This window comes from Brassica oleracea, chromosome C5 (genome assembly GCF_000695525.1).
Source record: "Brassica oleracea var. oleracea cultivar TO1000 chromosome C5, BOL, whole genome shotgun sequence".
NCBI classification, from domain to species: Eukaryota; Viridiplantae; Streptophyta; class Magnoliopsida; order Brassicales; family Brassicaceae; genus Brassica; species Brassica oleracea.
Window position 1 is genome coordinate 5,997,091 of NC_027752.1, and position 19,781 is coordinate 6,016,871.

The 19,781-nt window shown below is 30.8% G+C and overlaps 1 protein-coding gene across 1 annotated transcript; it reads right to left on the reverse strand.

Moving 5' to 3' along the window:
• Nucleotides 1-9,067: 9,067 nt before the first annotated feature.
• LOC106344183 (cytochrome P450 78A5) lies at nt 9,068-10,932 on the reverse strand. Its single transcript, XM_013783597.1, has 2 exons — nt 10,000-10,932; nt 9,068-9,900 (listed from the first exon to the last, which is right to left on the reverse strand). The coding sequence occupies exons 1-2, from the start codon at nt 10,930-10,932 to the stop codon at nt 9,283-9,285; spliced, it is 1,551 nt and encodes a 516-aa protein (XP_013639051.1). The 3' UTR covers nt 9,068-9,282.
• Between the last annotated feature and the right edge of the window lie 8,849 nt (nt 10,933-19,781).

The window sequence follows — 19,781 nt, forward strand, 5'->3', positions numbered from 1 at the left end:
GGGCTTTTGGAGTATTGCAAGCTCGATTTGCGATTGTGAGAAACCCGGTAAAAACTTTGGATAAGGAAAAGATAGGAAAGATTATGAGAGCATGTATCATCCTACACAATATGATAGTCGATAATGAACGGGACGGATACACTCGTATCGATATATCTAAATTTGAAGAAGGAGACAGCACTAGAACTTCACAGGTGGAAACGGAGAGACCTACAAATCTGAATAATATGTTTCCCAATCGGAATGATCTTCGTGATAGGAATATGCATGCCCAATTGAAACATGACTTAATTCAAAATGTCTGGAACAAATTTGGTGATGAATATTAATAATTGTTGTATCTTTATTTTTAATTATTGTGATTTTAAATTTATTCATGCTATATTATTGAAACATTTGGTAATTCACTTTTTTAAAAAAAAAAATTATTCTAAGGACTTCTTATTAGGACTCACCATTGTAAACACTTATTTGGTTCGGATCCTTAACTATTTAACAAAAAAATATATATATATTTTTAAATTCCTAAAGGTTCCACAATGGGTGCCACCATTATGGATGCTCTCACGCTTGTAAAAATTAGTTTCAACACTAATTCATGTCGAGTGGCAAGTAACATGGATAACTTTTTTTCAGTTCAATAAATTATGGATCAGAGTTCATAATTTCTTTGAGATTAGAAACAAGAGCCAGCTGTTAAATTTCCTCTAGCAGCCGTTGAGATTCTGAACTTTTCAAGTTTATTTTTATAGAAAAGGATTTTACCATTAGAGATAACAGTTCCAAGTAAAATAACTTCATTTTTATTTCATGTTTTCTTATAAACATTATTATGTTTGAAAAATAAATGAACAAATGAAAAAATGAAATAGTATATATTTTTAATTAATTTGTTAATCATTTGAATTGTTTTTCTTAACTTAATCATTTGAATTGTTTTAACTTATAAAATTATTAACAAGTAAATTAATGACGTAAATTACAAGTAGTCATTTGAAATACCAAGTCACTTTCAATAATAATCCAATTACACATTATATAAATTGAACCCATGTTCTCAAACGCGGTGGCTAAATTCGAGAACTCTTTAGCAGTGGTGATCAGCATGGCCAGATGGTTATGCCCGTGTCAGCCGTGGACGTAAACAAATTGCCATGTAATTTTGTCAAAACCAAGTTGCCATGTTCATAAGAACTTGCAAATTCCAGAATTCTAAGGAAGGTACTATAATCACACATTTCCCTTGGACAGGATGTTAACCTATCCGGGGAACTAGGTTTTTGAGATCGCCATGACTTCAATATAGTGCTTCTTGCAAAATAATTGTAGGGACCAAATCATTCTCCGAACCCATTATTAGCACGTGTTTTAAAAGAAAGGTACTATAATCACACATCTCCCTTGGAAGATCGACGAACATACTCACCATCATATGTATGGCGTAGTATCATGGCAGCAAAACTTCTATTCGACATTTACCATGAGTTATAATTTATGAAGATTTTTTTCTTATTCTCTCAAATCCTCCCTAATTCACTAATTCGTGGGAAGATACTGGGCTTTTGTATTTTGCAAGTTTGTTATTACGGGTAGTTCCTACAAAGGATCGGACTAATAACGTATACAAGAAAGACTTGAATTCTTACGTATCCAGATACGAGGGTTTGGAGTGAGTCTAGTCCAGACTCAGTGACTCGACCACCTAAACATGCCGACCACATTGTTTACAAACTATCCTAACTTTTTGTTCAGTCTTTTATTAGGAATGATACCAAAGAGTGGGATATATATCTTTTACGAGAATTTTTCACTAAGATGATATCCCTTTAATACTTGGGCTAAAACTTTCTCGCTCTCTTGCTCCAGATGGATATGTTTGGAACCACACAAAATCAGGAGTGTATGCATTTAAAACCTGTTATGACTTACTTCGATCGACCAAGCTGAGTCTTACACATGAATGGGTTCTAGAAACGAGTATCATGAGCCTTCAGAGCCATGTGTGGAAGATAAAGGCCTTGAGTAAGATGAAGCATTTCTTGTGGCAAGCTATCTCGGGATGTGTAGCGACGGCAGATAGGCTCACTTATAGACACTTGGGCACCGATAGGGGTTGTCCTAGATGTGATAGCCCAGTGGAGTCGATTAATCATCTTCTTTTTTAATGCCTCCCAGCCCTGCAGGTTTGGGCTTTATCGATTTGTTTATCCCTTCTGGGTTACTTCCCGAGTACATCTATATACCAAAACATGAACTGTTTGTTTTGGAAGAGAAAAGATGTGGTTCCACTGAGACCACAATTCGATGCCTTTCCATGGATTTGTTGGTACATTTAGAAGGCGAGGAGCGACAAACTCTGTAATGGGAAAGTCGTATCCCCGATTGACACTCTCCAACCCGCGTCTTTTGAGGCAGAATGTTAGAGAAAGGCTAACGAAAAGGAGGAAGCAAATGAAGATCATAAAGAACCTCCTATTACATAGGTTGAGACGGTGCCTCCTTGGATTCTCCGAATCCCTACCTGTCAAATTGATGTGTCATAGATCGATAATGTCAGTGTCAGTGGCTTAGGATGGAATCTTAAGGATCAAATGGGTTATGAATATTTCGAATTACAGGTGTGCAGCAGGAGCCTTTCAGCTTTACGTATTGAGATAGAAGGTTTACTTTGGTCAGCCTCGTGTATGAGAGACATGAGGATAACCTCGATACGGTTCGAAACGAACAGTTCGGACCTAGTGGACATGACTACAAATCCGGCGGATTGGCCAACATTCATGACAAAGATCGAGATGTTTCGGAGTTTACATGAGGATTTCGAAGATGTGAATCTATCTCATATTCCTTGGAGTAGGAATGGTCGGGCGGATGCGTTAGCAAAAGAAACAAAGATTAGAGGCTATATTTTTTTCCATATAGATCAAACCCGGTCAGACGGAGGTGCTCTCCGGAGTATCGGCTTCTCTGACTATTACTTGATCATAGTTATTGCGATAGGTATGATATATATAGGTACAACCACAAGAAAAACACCCGAAGAAAGTGCATCAAAAGAAAAGAAAAAAGAAAAACAATGGAAATTAAATCAGAGAATTCACATAGATTAAGGTAGAAGACCCGTCTTTTCTAATTTAATAAAAAAAAAGATGAAAATACTTTAACCCACTCTCAAACGTGGGAAATCTATTTGTTTTAAACTTTTAATGAGAGCACATACCACTAGCCCACTCAACAAGAAAAAAATAATGAGATATTTATCTGAAATAAATTTTATTTAAACACATTAAAGATTGATCAGCGCGCATGTGCGCGGAAATTAGTTTTGCGTTTTTATATATTGATATTTGTTTTTCATAATTATTGTCATATATTTTAGACGTTTAGTAATATAACTAATTGTATTCAAAAGATCCGAACTGAATCAGGTAATATAGTTATTTTTGGTACAATATCTGAATCCCTTTCAGATACATTTGTTATTTAGAAATTTTTAGGTTTTTATACATCATAACCGAACTTAATTATCCGATCCAGAAGGACCCAACTTAAAACTCACATATAAATTTATAATATTCAAACGGACCTAATTAACGAAAAAATAACGATACCGAAAGGAATAACCCGTATTAAATAGATAGTCAAAGTTCATGGCTAACTGATTTTATAAACTAATAAAATGAACTTTTTCTATATATTTGGCTAAATTAAGTGAAGTAAAAAAAGTTTTTTTTTTATAGTAACATAATTATATGAAGTGAAAAATTAAAGGACAATAAATGTAATACATTTTTATTATTTTGATTTAAGTTTTTATTTTATTCAAAAAATATGTTTTTGAATTATTTTTTTGGCTATGTAATTTTCCATCAATTGAAAGTAAAATAAAAAATAATAATTAAAACAAACTAAACTGAACTTTTAACATATGAAAAACTCAATTATTTTATATTTTTTATTCTATAGTTGGCACAAAGTTAATGTTGAAAACTAATCAATAAAAATCTGCACTATTATAGTAATATAATTAATGATGTGATGTATTGTTAAAATAATATAATTAATAAAATTGTAAAACTGAGTAAAATATGAAAATACAATTATTGCAATTATAATTTATATTAATAAAATTAATAAAAGGACATTATCAACTTTCCAATTCTAACTGTGTTTTTCAATTTTAATAATATAGATGTAAATGATCATTTGAAACTAAAAGGATTTACATATATACTCGGCCATACTTGTGGCAGACCGATGTATCATGTACCCACATATGTACTGTATAGATTTTTTTTTTAATTCCTGCGAGTGCTATTGAGTAATGAGTGGCGCAGAAAATACATAGCCTTTTTGGAGTTTAATGTAATTTAAAAATGTTAACTCGCGATTGTTATAAGTTGCAAGTGAATATTTGGCTTTAACAAAAGCATCTAAAATCAACTTTAGGAAAGGAACCGTAATCATTAATTAAGCCACTTGAAGATCAACAAAAGTATAAATAACTAAAGGCATCTCTAATTCTACTCCAAAATCCACTCCAAACTTCAATTTGCAGTAAAATCATCTTCAACTCCACTCCAAAATCCACTCCAAAATAGAGTAATAGATATGATTATTCCAAATATGGAGTAAACCAACTATTTACTCCAAAATGAAGTTGAAATTTTTTATTTATAAAATGGTCTTCCATATTTATATATTTTCGTTTTTAATAAAATATTATTATAAATAAATATATAAATATTATTTTATTATATATATTATAAAAATTACTGTTAATATTTCTTAATTATATAAATATCCATCTAATAAACTATTTTATGTAACAAAATATATATAATATAAAACATAAAAGATCATACATATAAAAAATAAAAAATAAGCACCATACAAAAGATATATGATATAAAACATAAAAAATCATACATATGAAAATAGACTATTTTGCAAATAGTATAAATGAAAGATGATATTACTAATTTTTTATTAACATAAAACATAATATATTAAAAATATTCTATTTTGGAGTAGGAAATGGAGTAATACATTGGAGTAAAACTTAACTCCATTTTGGAGTTACTCTATTTTGGAGTAGAAAATAGAGTAATACATTGGAGATGCTCTAATGAACTAATTAATGTCTACAACCCTAGCTAAGACAAAGGATCCAATTCTCTTGCCCAATGAGAGGCAGATATAATCCCAGAGTAGTGGATGACTAATGATTCACAGCCCAATTGTATATAATGATAATGCTAGATGATTTGGAAAACTGAATCGTAGAAATTTAAAATTAATTGAAGGCACTGGAAATTTTATATAAATTCATTTATCAGATGCCCAATATAGAGTGCGGCAGCTTGCTTGAAGAAGAGCTTTCAATATCTTGGAACATAAAAATGTAAACAGGATATCTTTTTTAATGGAACATAATGGTATACTAAACTGATATTTCAAATTATATATTTAGTATTTCAAAGTATTATATCCACTCACAAAGTCACGACCAAGCGAAAATAATTTCCAGATATTACCTAATTTTTGGTTAAGAGAGCATCCAACGATTTAAGAACTTATGTGAATCTTCTAACAAAGCATATATTTTGCAACCACATAATTGTCACTTTCGATTATGTGTCTACTAACATCGATTCTTTGGTTCCAATCCGTTTGTGGTGAATCAGTCATATCTACAATGAAGGAGACGAAGAATCGATCATGCAAGGGAATATGGAAAATTTAAAGAAAGAAAGAGATGGGAAGGAAAGCAACTTGCACTTATTTTGGATTAACGAAATGTTTTATTAATTGGATATCGAAATCCAAAAATGTAGTGTATCTATCTTCATTTTTTGTCACTAATGTTTTTTTTTTTTTTTTGAAAAAGGGCATATGTCACTAATGTTAAATCGTGTGTATATCTTATATTTATATTTTATTTTCGATAAGTGCTTTAGCACTTTCAATCAAAACGTTTTCATGTCCCATGCCATCCGTTAATTTATATGTAAGTATAGAATGCGACCGTTTACGTAAAATTATATACTCACTAATTATTTCCAATTATAACGTTTTTTGTATGAACCATCGCTATCATATCGAATTGGAATACAATACAGCTGAAACAATCATTTCCAAACATGTTGAACTGATTACAGTACGTCGCTTTGGTTATTATAAAAGGTATATGTCTTTTTCTTTTCCAAAAGCCTAAACCCTAGCTACCCCCCTTGCATTTTAAATTTATCCTTATTTGAAGGCTAACAAATAGTCTTAATCAAATTTCAATCTTTCAGTGATTTGAAAGATAATAAGAATACGCCACCACACGGTCCTCACATTTCAAATCATTTATCTAATTCTACAATAATTTATTCCAAATATTGTAGTCATGAAACGATAAAAACATACAAATACAATGGGTAAATACCTTTAGATAAGCTTGTTTAACTGTGTCTTGACCAAAAAACTTGTTTAAATGTGTTACAAGACGTAAAACGAATTGGTTGCTCAAAAGAAAAAAAAAAAACGTAAAACGAATTGATCTCTGAAAAGCAATCACAGTATGCTATATTAACATCATACTTCTGTGCATAATACTTATTGATATATAAAGGTGTAAGAAAACGAGATACTTACAGCAATATGGCAAAGCATTGGTTTGGTCAAAAAATGGCCAAAGCATGATCCTTCTATTTCCTGATGGATTTCCCCATATATGCTCTTATTCTTCGAGTATATATTATTAGGAGTACACATTAGTTGTTAATTTCACACAAATGAATAGTATTTGTTTTGATAAAGGAAAATGAATAGTTAATCAACGTTGGAAGATTCATAAACAAAAAAAAAAGAGGAACGTCGAAGATACGATCTTGTAGGAGTATTATAATACAGATGAGTCATAAATTCTATCTAATCCATTAATACATTAAACATTTATGTTGATAGTATTAATTTTTAGTGTAAACTTTAACTGGTGCTGAGTTCCTATCGGACAAACAATATTCTTCGAGAAAAAAAAACAAAGGAGAAGAATATATCGAATTTATGATTGTTATATTTTCTCTCATTGTTTGTCTACGTCATTTTAGCACATTTTAAATTTACTTTGTGCACCTTTGAATATGTGGTTGATAATGTGACAATTCACAAGAACAAAAAAACGACGCTGAGGAAAATTGATGGATTAGATGGTGCTGAGACCTAACATCTAACGTCTAATTCAGCGGTTAATATATAGTAGATGTAGTTTGCAAAAAAAAAAGACTATAACTATATAGTAGATGTGAAAGAGAATACGATTTCAATGTTTTTTTTTTTTTTTGCAACTAAATACGATTTCAATGTTGAGATGAATATCATCATTTTTGCTCACAATCTATAGTAGAATTTATATTTCTCTATTACATATTTACATGTTGTTTTTCTATATGAAAATGACAAATTTTGTATTCTGAGTATCACTACAAAATTATAAGAAATGATATTATTTGGTTCTAAATAAATTCCATTATAATAATTATCACATATTTAGTTAACAATTTATTGTTAGGAAGTGTTGAGTTGAACCTTGTAATTTCTCTAAATTAAATTCAAAATTATAATATCTAATATTAATTTCATTATAAAAGTAGTTTCAGCTATAAGTTAACGATATTCATATTAAACTCACATCAAGATAAAACCCCAGGGGATAAAACAAACACGTCAAATGCAAAACCAACACATAATAATCTATCTAATGATCTTTTTAAACTGTTTAATTAGCCAGTTTGACGACACAATTAACCACTTAAATCTAAACAAACCGTATTAAAACAAATCTAATTAGTGAATAATTAAAAAAGATATAGCATCAGTAAAGAGGATTTTCGTAAGGATCAGTAAAGAGTACTTTGTTTTTATTTTGTAGTAGATAGAGATATTGCTAGAAATGCTTTATAAACCAAAGAAATGAATTTCACAACTGTGCATAAGAGATATGGTGTAATTTTAGACTCTTCCCATTTTTCTAATTTGAAATTTTGATCATGTCGTAATGATGGATCAGCATGTGTGTAAGAAGAGAAAATCGCTCAAGGATCTACTATCATATTATTTATTATGTTCAGATAGCCTAATATCCAAGGGGGAATTCTAACTTTACCACACTTATTCACTCACATGGTAGACATGTGGATCATCTTGATCAACATGCTAACACATGAACAAGTGACATTTTCATCAGTGATCATATCACCATTAGTACTCGGTTTCCTTTCTAGCAAAACTCAACTTTTGATATGACTCTTGAGTAAAAATAAATAAATCATCTGCTCTTTTTTTACAGCCAGATCTTCTTCTTTTTTGTGCACTTTTTTTTTCCAGATCTTCTATTGCAAATTTCATACTGCTCTATTTTATATTTTTACAGGCAGGGGAGGACCCAAAAAAGAGCTCAGGTGTTGCATGTGCACCACACTAATTTGTGTTTTTCCTTCACTAATTAACTTAGAATTTATGTAATACAGCTAATATAAATATATTTTATAATATGTGCCCTATACTCAATAACTTGTTGGATCTGCCCCTGCCTAGAGGGCTAATAACTAATTAACTCAACTTCGGTCTTGGAAAAATCAAAATTAAAAATTCGTTGAATCTGAGAACTCTATGTTCTCCCCGATTAAGCTCGTTAACTCTGATGAGGATTCAAACGAGCTTCATGGACTGCTTTATGATTTCACAATTTATTTTTGATCAATTCGATAGGAGGCTAGGCGCTTGAGAACAATGTTTTGTTTCTTTTTGATAAGGAAATAGCAACTCACTTGTTACTTTGGTTCTACATTAATATCCAAATTCAATGATTGTGTTAGTTGAATAAACTAATGTTTCAACGTATTAATCAAGTATTGTGGGTTGTTACATATGGCGAAGATAGCATCCGATATTAAAATATAGTAAGAGACTCTTGCTAGATATAGTACCATATTCTTTTTTTCTTTGGTGTAAATATAGTACGATATCTTGTATGCCTTAAAACTTAGCTAATCAGTTTTATAGATATGATCGAAGAGCCATGAAGACAAAGGGACGGGATAAAATACGTTACATGAAGCAAACACACAGCAAAGTTAAAAACCATGACACCAAAACCCTAAAGAAGTTCGACCAACGTGCCAAAACCCTAACTTCCTTCCCAGTTCCCAACCATAATTATTATTAATATTAAAAGAGACTACCCATAGTAGTTAATTAAACAAGTAGCCGACCCGATACACCAGATAACCGGATCCATTAACCAAAACAAACATTTCTTGGAACAGCCTTGCACTTCAACGGCTTCTTCATCTCCATGGACAGCTTGAGAACCTCTGTGAGGTCAACATCACAAGAACCCTTAACCCATTCGAAATTCTGAATCATTTGACCAACCCAGAGATGAACAGTAGCTAGGCCCATTGCTTTACCCGGGCAAACCCGACGGCCCGAACCGAATGGAGCCAGCCTAAGATCCGACCCCATGATGCTTACATCCTCACCATCAATAAACCTCTCAGGCCTAAAGTCTTCAGGGTCGGTCCAGATTCTGGCGTCATGTGTGATGGACCACATGTTGACCATAGCTATGGTTCCTGCAGGGACAAGGTTGGGACCCACGTGGACATCGTGGATAGCGAGTCTGGCCCACGAGAGGAGGGGGCCTGGTGGGTGGAGCCTCAGGGTTTCTTTGACAACAGCTTGAAGGTATGGAAGCTTTGGGATGTCGGAATCAGACAAGGACCTAGTGTTGTTACTTGTAACAGAAGCTATCTCTTTGTAGAGTTCTGCTTGGATGTCTTGATGCAATACCATTCTTGCAATCACCCATTCCACTAGAATCGCAACTGTGTCAGTCCCTCTAAATATCATCTCCTAAAAAAATTCCACACAAAAAAGATAAAAAAAACTTCAGATAACAAATATTAAAAAATTCACATATATTGCAACTATATCCACAAGAAAAACACTTACCCAAAGAACAGCAATCATGTCGGAATCAGACAACTTTTCATCCTTTTGCAAGCCAAGCAAGACATCAACGAAGTCACTCTCCTCTCCATTGAGGTTGTTGTTGTTCATCTTCATTTTGTGCTTCTCGATTATTCCACCGACAAAAGTGTTGACTTCAGAGACCAAAGCTCTACACCTCTTCCTCACTCCTTGGAAGTCAAACCAACGAAGAACACCAAAGTGATCACTCCAGTTAAATATCCCAAGCAACTCATAACCTTCGCTCACAAGCCGCTCCAGAAAACTTCCATCCCCATTAACTTCATCGAAGTCGTAGCTTTCACCAAAAACAATCGTCATTACATTATTCAACGAACCAAAGTGAATCACCTTCTTCACTTCAACTTCACCACCGCCAGCTACGTTCTTGATCTTCTTCACAATCATCATACCGATCCCAACCCTAACACCTTCGAAACTAGCTATCCTTCTCGGGCTGAAAAGATGCGTTGAAGAGATTCTCCTCAGATTCCTCCAATACTCACCATACGGCGCGAAACCCATGGCACGGTGAAACAGAAGCTCGTAAGCTGACTCCTTAACCGGGCGGTCAGCAAAAGCAGAGCTGTTCAGAATCTCTTTAGCCGTCTCCGGTTCACTGGAGATGACAAAACGAGAAAACCCAACGGAGAACGCCATCAGAGGAGAGGCCTTGAAGCGTTTGGCAAGCGAGGCGAGAACACGGTGAGGGTTCGAACCGGAGAAGATGGAGAGAGAACCAGACGGACCAGGAATTGAAACACGGGTCTTGGAAGACTTTGTCCAGGCCCATGCGAGTCCGCCTGGTGAGAGAAAGATAGCAACCGTGGCTACGAAAAGCGATAGCCAAGCAAAGGCTTCGAAGGTGACCAGGTTAAGAGAGTTAAAGAACAGAACGTAAGCTTCAGGAGACATTTTAGGCAAGTAGTGGAAGCAGAGAGAGCAAAGAGAAGTGTTGAGAGTTGATGAAGATATGAAATGATGTGCATGGGGAGGGTGTTTAAATAGATGGGTCACTTGCTTGCATCGCCGAAAGTTTATTAAATTTACTATTTAGGGTTTTTAATGCTGGGTTAAATGCTTAAAAGTTGTATTAGCATTGACTATGTTGTCTCAAAAGCAAGTCGATAGCTTTTACTGATGGAACCACAGAATGGTGGAGTAGTTCTTTGATATTGCTGTAATTTTGTTATTTACGAAATTGTTTTGAAAATCGCTTTAAAAAAATTTGTGTGAGAATCGTCATTTAAATTCAGTTATTATGATAAAATTATATTGTCATCTGGTCAAATTTTTGTTAAACCTAAATTAAAAATTGTTTGATAATTTTTCTTGTTTTACTCTGATAATTTTTTTACAATGTTTTTGGAGTGTTTCTAACAGGAAGCAATAATTCTTTTGATAACTTATTAGCATGCCGTACAATGTGATTCATATGATTTGTGTGGGAGATTGTAAAAGCTTATGGGTTGGTATGTGCTCAGATAAATAGCGAAATACAATTGTAACATACACATAATTTTGCAAAAAGTGAAGATAGTTTATCATACATAAAAAATTATCATGCGCATAGTTAACTTCTGGTCTTCGCTTTCCAAGTTAGTGTTAGAAGGAAATAGAAAATTTGTTTGATGCATTTTTCTGGTTTGGCCCAGAGTTAAACTTCTAAAGCAAAAATTACTTGGTTTGCTGTTTATAAGCTAAAGGCTGAAGGTGGTTTAGGCTTGAAAAAGTTGAAAGAAGTTAATTTTGTGAATAGTCTAAAATTGATATGACGCTTGTTCTCTGGATAGTCATTGCGGAGTAAATGGATTAGAGAGTATCTGCTGGTGGGGAAAACTTTCAAGAAAGTTGGGGTTAGAGGAAATAAAGGTTCATGGATAGAAAAAAGCTTATTAGGCTCAAAAGCATAACTCGAAATTTCTACAAGAAGGAGATTAAGAATGGGAAGAGTACTTCATTTTGGTTTGATCGTTGGTCGGATGGGGGAGTTTTGTTTGATATATTTGGTGAGAGAGACTTTATTGATATGGAAGCTAGTTCGAATGTCACAATGAAAGATGTGATTTTGCAATATAAGAGGAGGAGACACAGAATTCAGAGATATAATAAAGTTTAAGACAATTGATTTGACGAAAGAGTCAATGATGGAGGGTGATGATGTTAACCTATGGAAAAGAGGATTTGATTATCACACAATGTTTCTCTATCCACGAGACATGGAAACTTCTTAGGATGGTGATACATCAGAAGTGTGTTTGGGTACACGTTGTTTGGTTTTCAAGAGCTAATACTCCTTTATAACATGGCTGGTGATGCATAATAGGCTCATTACAACAGATCTGATGGTGCAATGGAACATGGTTATACCAACTCAGTGTGTGCTTTGCAACAATTTGGTTGAAATTAGAAACCATTTGTTCTTCTCCCGTGAGTTCTCTTCTTGGATCTGGTGCATGGCACAAGTTGTTTGTTTTTCTCAAGCTACGCCTAAATAACATGGCTGGTGATGCATAATAGGTTCAGTACGGCAAATCGTATGGTGCGATGGAATAGGGTTATACCAACTCAGTGTGTGCTTTGTAACAACTTGGCTGAAACTAAAAACCATTTGTTCTTTTCATGTGAGCTCTCTTCCTGGATCTAGTGCAACCTCACGAAAATATATACTATTTAGGAATACACAACGTCTTGGAATGAGATTGTCCAATCACTCTCGGGTTCACAGTTTAATTTCAAGTCGAGGCTATGTGTTAGATATGCAATCCAGACTGTCATCCATATGATATGGTGTGAAAAGAACAAGCGTCTACATGGGAAAGCTCCCCGTTCAGCTTAAATCGTACATAAACTTCTAGATAAGAATGTGAGGAATCGACTTGCCTTCTTAAGGTCTATGGATATTGAAAAGCATGTAGGTCTTCTATAATTTTGGTTTGACGCTATATTGGAAAGTTTTTTTTTTAGAGTTTCAAATTTAGTTGGGTGTATAAAACAGGTTTTTTTAAATAAGTTTAACATTAATTATAAAAAAATGCTCCACTCCAATAAACTTCTATAATAACTGATACAAAGGAAAAATAATATCAACATCGCACAGACCTGGTGATACTGAGGTTGATTGGTAGAGAATGTAGCTTTGGATTTATTGCTTTTAGATTTAAAATGTTAATTTTGTGGTTTCAGCTTTAAATTTTATTGCTTTAGGTTTATTTCAAAGTTTTAAAAGCACTAAACCTAAAGCTGTAGAAAAATTGATTTCTAGAGAAATTATATTTTCTTTTGAAAATTTTTGGCTCTAGCTTTAGTTTTTATTAATAAAACTTGATTGTTTTGGTTTTATTACTCTAGAGAGAATTATAGCTGCGTAGAACACTCACACCCAACACCAATCACCCGCTGTATTAGTTATACAAATAATCTGATTGGAATTCATTTGCGCTCCATATAAAATTAAAACAAGTGGGTGTAATTAATTAACCAATAGAAAATAAATAGTATAATGTTAGTATTATGGAAAAAGAAACAATGCTAAAGAAGAGAATCCAAATGAGAATCAGCCGTCCTTGCCACTCCTTACCGAAGCTCTTTTAATGGTACGTATGTGTTATATTTTAGTGTTATAATTTTGTATTTTTAAAACATTACTTATATACTTGTGAAATAGACAGTACATGAGCATTTCGGGCACATTGCTATTTCACTTCTAAATTTCACAATAAAGAAAAATATGCTCCAGCTGTCTCTATTTCTCCTATAAAATAAAATAAAATAAAAAACAATTATTATTTATTCTTTTAAATATAGAGGTAAAAATAAATTTTTATTATAAAATCAAAATTTTTATTTTAAGATGGTTATTTAACTTTTAAACTTTTATAGTTATAACTAAAACAAATCTTGTTATAGAAAATGGAATCACAGATTTTATTTATGTATTTGTCTTTTAAAGAATTTTTAGTTTAAACAAAACCATAATTTTATTTTAAAAAATTTTAAAACTAAAAGTTAATTGGGTAAATTTGTATTTTTATTATTTTTATAATTAAAAATACTTGTTGTAATATAAAAAAATATTTCTAAAAAATATTTTTTTAGAATACTTGTTTTTAAACATAAAAAATAGCAAATACGTCAGAGAGAAATAAATCTTTATTTTAAAGTTATTCTGGTTTAGTATTTCCTCTCTATCATAATAAGTTGATTGTAAGGTTTTTGCACACCGATCAAGGAAGTAAAAAATTTTATTCAATTTTTCTCGTTTGTATAAAAACAACAATAAGTACAGATAATTCAACCAATAAAAATCATACCGCAGAATACAAATAATCAAAAAAATAAAATTGCATCTACTTTTTACATAGAAACTTGAAAACATCGCTTAAAATGAAACAATTTTTTTTTTCTTAAAACACTACTTAAAGTGATACGGAGAGAATAGTAAAAGTAGAAAAATATATTTAGATGGTCTAAAATAAATATGTAAGAAAATAGATATTTCAAAACATAAGAAATACTCAGTAATTTTTCATCTAAGAATGGATTTTCATATTTTGAGATATCCCTTATTTTTCATTATTATTTTAATACATAGTTGTTTGAAATATTTATCTTCATATTTCCAATAGTAGTGTCTTTAACTCCATTGGTAAACCATGAAATCAAGACTCTTACCATCACAAATAAAATTGATTATAGAACAAAATTCATAATCGGTATTTTCATCATTCAGCAAATTTAACTACTCCTTATTGTATTTTGGAATATAAATTAAATATGATTAAATAAAAAATCGTTTTATTTTGAAGTTATTAATAATACATAGAGTTTTGGATAAAAAAATTGCAGATAACTAAAAACGTCTGAAACAGTTTTTTTATATATCAATTAATTTTTTTAAAGATTGACGCCATTTTGCTTTATGCAATCAAAATGTAAAACCAAAATGAATTGTACTATTTCTTGCTTTCCACTAAAAAATATGAGTACATACATGTAGGTATAGATCAAAGGGTGGGGTTTGTACATCTGGCATTAACTGTATGGGGAAGGCGTGCTCACATGAAGAACAGAAATAATTTTCTTTTGGAAAAGTCTGATCGTTTTTATGGCAAATTGGCAAATGCGTTGAGGGCCATCTCTCTGTTCTCAAATGTTGAAGACTTTATTTCACCATCCCGATATTTTTAAGAATTACAGTACTGTATTAAAACGAGTTAAATGAAGAGACACGTGGATGGAGTCAAATCAGTAGTGGAGTCGATATCAATATCATAATTGTAAAAGAATATCTTTGCCGTGTGATTTTATCTTTAGGAGCCTCGCGTGGTCCTTGATTTTTTTTGTAAATTTGTTTATTGTACAATTACACTGTTATTTTTATTTTTATTTTTCTTTTACAGGTTGGAGAGGATAAATACTTGTACTAGGATTTTATGTAGAGAAAGAAAAAAATGAAGGGGGAGACAAAAGGGGAGTGATGATTGAAAGAAAATTAAAGAAAGCTGACAATTTTATACGTAAAAGCTCTGGGTTGAGTTATGTAGTCTAGTGTAGCTGGCTCAGGCCTGCTTCGTTCAGCTACTTTCTACTGCTTAATTTACTGTTTTATTTTTTTTTGACAGCGAAGTCCAATTCCTTTCACAATTACTATAGTGTCGATAGTAACTCGAATTTACGCGTTTATCTTCCCTTTGACTGTTGGCTTAATTCCATATTCACACTTCCGAAACAAAAACAAAATACAAGGAATATCTTAATGATGCTCATTACCTTGAATTCCTCTTAATTACTTGTGCACAACTCTTTGATTAACATTTGATATGTATTTATCATCGTTTTTCACGATAACACAATTGAAAACAAGAAACATCTATTTAATCCTTTTTTGTCGACAAACATCTATTTAATCAAATAATTTAGTTATAAGCCAATATTAAAATTGTATTATATTTGTTTTAATCTTCATTTTATTCATTTTAACAAATAATATAACTTTAAATATATTATAATATTTTATTGTTCTGAAACACATACTTTTCGTTTTGTAAAGGTATATGTTTTAGAAAAATAGTTTTACAAATAGTTTTTTAAATGTTTTGATTTTTTTAATAATACAAATTATAAAAAATTATAAAAATGTGTTTATTAAATTAATATTGTTTAATGGTATTAAAATAAATAATGTATTTTGAATATATTTGAAAATATAGATATGACAACTTTCTGAAATTAGTTCAACTGTTTGTCACTGACATTGACTAATAAAATACATAGATACATAGAAATAGAGTTAAAACTTTTGAAAACTGTGAAACAGTCTAAGTGAAAAGGTGTATGTTTTATATATTTTCACTGAAAAGGACAGAGCATCAGGAGAATATTTACTATTGACAGCTGTTCTTTGTGGAACCCAAAAGGATTTTAAGGGTAACGCGTAGGAATAAATATGTAAGAACAAAAAATGAAAGAAAAAGGAAAGTGTAAAGAAGCCAGTCAAGTCGATGTCGGGACAACGAGATCTTATAGTTATGCCCTTAACTAGCAAAAGGACTTCGGTTCGAACATAACCAAATTGACACTATCATTCTTCTCCTTTCATCATCTAGTTCTCTTCCCCTTTGTTTGCCATGGGGTTAAGAACTTACATATGGATTTTTTCTTTCCTCCAAATATTCAAACACACATTTATACAAGGGAAATTGTATTTACTAGCAGTTCAAATTGTTTAAGAAATCATTAATTTTTTATATTTTCTAAACAAAAACATCTTTAATTATTTACCTAACCACAAATCAATCAATAATAAAATGGAAAGTTATTATCATTGGTCATATAACATTAAATGTTAATAAATTTTATATAAAAACCGAAAATTTCATATAATTTGAAACATAAAAATTTCTCGAAAACGACTTATATTAAAAAACGGAAGGAGTACGATATTACCCTCAATTTTTATTTGTTTCTTCATTTAATTTTTTTTTTTTTCAGTAAATCATTCTCTAACCATTTTTTTTTTCCATATCCACGTATCACGTCATTTTTCACTATTGATCATCCCATGGCCACCACCATCATAGTTCCTCTTTATATCTATGATCATGATTTCTTCAAAAACCACGATCACTTGTTGCTTGGTAACCACCCCGCCGTTTTGATAACTGCCGCCGCTCCTATAACCACTACCATCACAAGTTTTTCTACAGTCGCTTCAACTACCACTTCTTCTTCCGTAGCAACCAACACATCTTCCGTAATAACCATCAACTCTTTCATGACCGCATCTATCACCACGTCCACCATCATTATAGTCAGCACGACAATCACTAAATTTGTAAAACCACCATCTTTCCTATATTCCCACCGATTCTTCATAACCACCATCACATCTTATTAAAGCGAATGTAAGATTGATTTATGTCCTAATTTGACATAATACGGTGAAACATCTATAAATTAACAATGTTAATACTACATCAAAACTATAATTTTTTTTATTAATTTATTAAGATATTAATTTATCGATATACTAATTGAACCAAAAATTCAATTTGAAACTATAAAATTATATTATTTTTATAGATATTTTTAGTGTATATTAATTTATAGAGTATTAATTTAAAGATGTTATACTGTATATTATTTTAAACTATTTGTTAATTTAATTAGTATGTACTGCACTATTTAGTCTATTCCATTCTATTTATATTATCATTTGTACATCTTGTACAATGGAAGAGTATGTTCACATGCATAACTTATAATTTTGTTTCACGTTGTTTAGTATTCTATTGGAAATATATACTTATTGAAAGCAACTTTAGATGTTCAAAGATAAACATAATCTATTTTTAATATATTCTTCCATTGAACTAATATGTACTATGTGTTGAAAAAACTAATATGTACAATACTATTAGATATGTTTCATTCTATTTTTATTGTAAAAATTTCAGCTTTAATTTTATTTAAAATATTATAAGTATATTTTATATTTTATATTTGAATTTAAGGTTTATTGATTATAATTTAAAGTTTAGTATTTAATGATGGATGGGGTTAGAGGTAGAGTTTATATTTATATTATTTAGAGAACTTTTATACAATTTATCTATCAAATCAGTTAAAATTTTATACTATTTCTTATATGATGTTCAAGTTTATTAGTTTAATTATGTAAAGGAATAGTTGACAAAAATAATTATGTAGATGGAATAAAACATATATTATGTACTATTTGTAAAGGGTACAATCATGTTTTATCTGTAAATTTGTTTTTCTATTTTGCTTTGTTGTTTCACCGTTTGTTCTACGTAGTTTTTGTATGTGGTGATTAATTGAGTGATGTAATGTTATATGTTTAATTTAATTTTTAACATTTCAGTCTTTATCTGGTCTATATGTTCTAAATTGTGGAGGACATCACTTCCCTATCTCTTTATCACGGGTAATTTAGGAAAAAAAAGATAATACCAGACAAAACTTACAAAAATTATTATGAACTTAATTATGACAACATCAATGCTATATTCTTTATTTCCAATGAAAATTTGGTTAGTTTGCAAAAATTTTCTTTATACAACATACAAAATTGTATGAAAATAAATGTCTAAATTATATGACGAATAAAAAAAAAACGAAAGTGAGTATTCAGTTTTTTTTTTGAGAACTTGAGTATCTAAGGTGGAAAAATTCTAATTTTACCCTACCTTTCGTAACATTATTCATGTTTACTTTTATGTGAAGAACATTTTCACAAATACCAAAGTATGAAGTTTCATTAAATAGGCTAAAAAAATTTCTATCATTGTTTTATAGATATATAAATATAAATAATTATTTAAATAAATAATAGAATAATTTTTATAGTTTTGGAATAATGGGACTTTAAATTTAAACTTCTTATAATTTTTTATTATTTTTTTTGAAATTTTCTTTTTGATGTTCAAAAATTCATTTTGAAACTATTTTTATTTTTATTTTTTTTAACATAACATTTTTTTTTAAGATCCTAAACTCCACCCTCCAGGATTGTTACTGTTAAAATTTTTAAAATAATGGATTTAGAAAATGTTTGGCTGTTGCTTTTGTGGTTGTGATTTTAAAAGAAAAAAAAAACATTTTCTAAAGCTTTGAATTCAAGTTTTTAGAAACAGCAAAAAAACGCGAGAAAAAAAAATTAGAGTTTAAATAATTTTAAGAGCTTTAAGTAATTTTATGAAAGCAAAAATCTGATTGGTAAATTTATTGGTTTTAAAAATTTTAGTTCACTGTAAAGTTTTCAGTCTCGAAAATTAAATCTCTAAACTCAAAGTATAAATTAGTCAATTTTAGAGTTATAAATGCCTAGTTACTTTTTAAAACTGTAAATGCAATTAAAGTAAACATGAAAATAATATTAAGAATGCGGTAATTTAATCAATTTTTCGTTATAAAGTTGAGATGGTGATTTATATTTTGGATAGTTTTCGGCATGCTAAGTGGAGCCAATGATGTTTCGGTTTATGATATTTTTATTGTTTTGCATAGAAATTTACGTTTCCTTTTGTTTTCGATTGAAGTTTTTGGATTACCATGCAAATTTATACAGGAAATAAAATGCACGTGGCCTTTTCCAAGAAGTTTGTGTGTGTTCTTATTCATAAAATAAATATGTAATTATAGCCAGTATAAAATTTTGAAAAAGGTATAGGACCGAAAAATGATTAAGAACATTTCTTAGTATTCTACGGGTCGTGTGAGTTATGTAAACATTTTCCATC

Coding starts and splice junctions, on each gene's coding strand:
- LOC106344183 (XM_013783597.1), bottom strand. CDS start 10,932: ATGTCTCCTGAAGCTTACGTTCTGTTCTTTAACTCTCTTAACCTGGTC. Junction 9,901..9,999: donor ACATGATTGCTGTTCTTTGG/GTAAGTGTTTTT, acceptor GAATTTTTTTAG/GAGATGATATTTAGAGGGAC.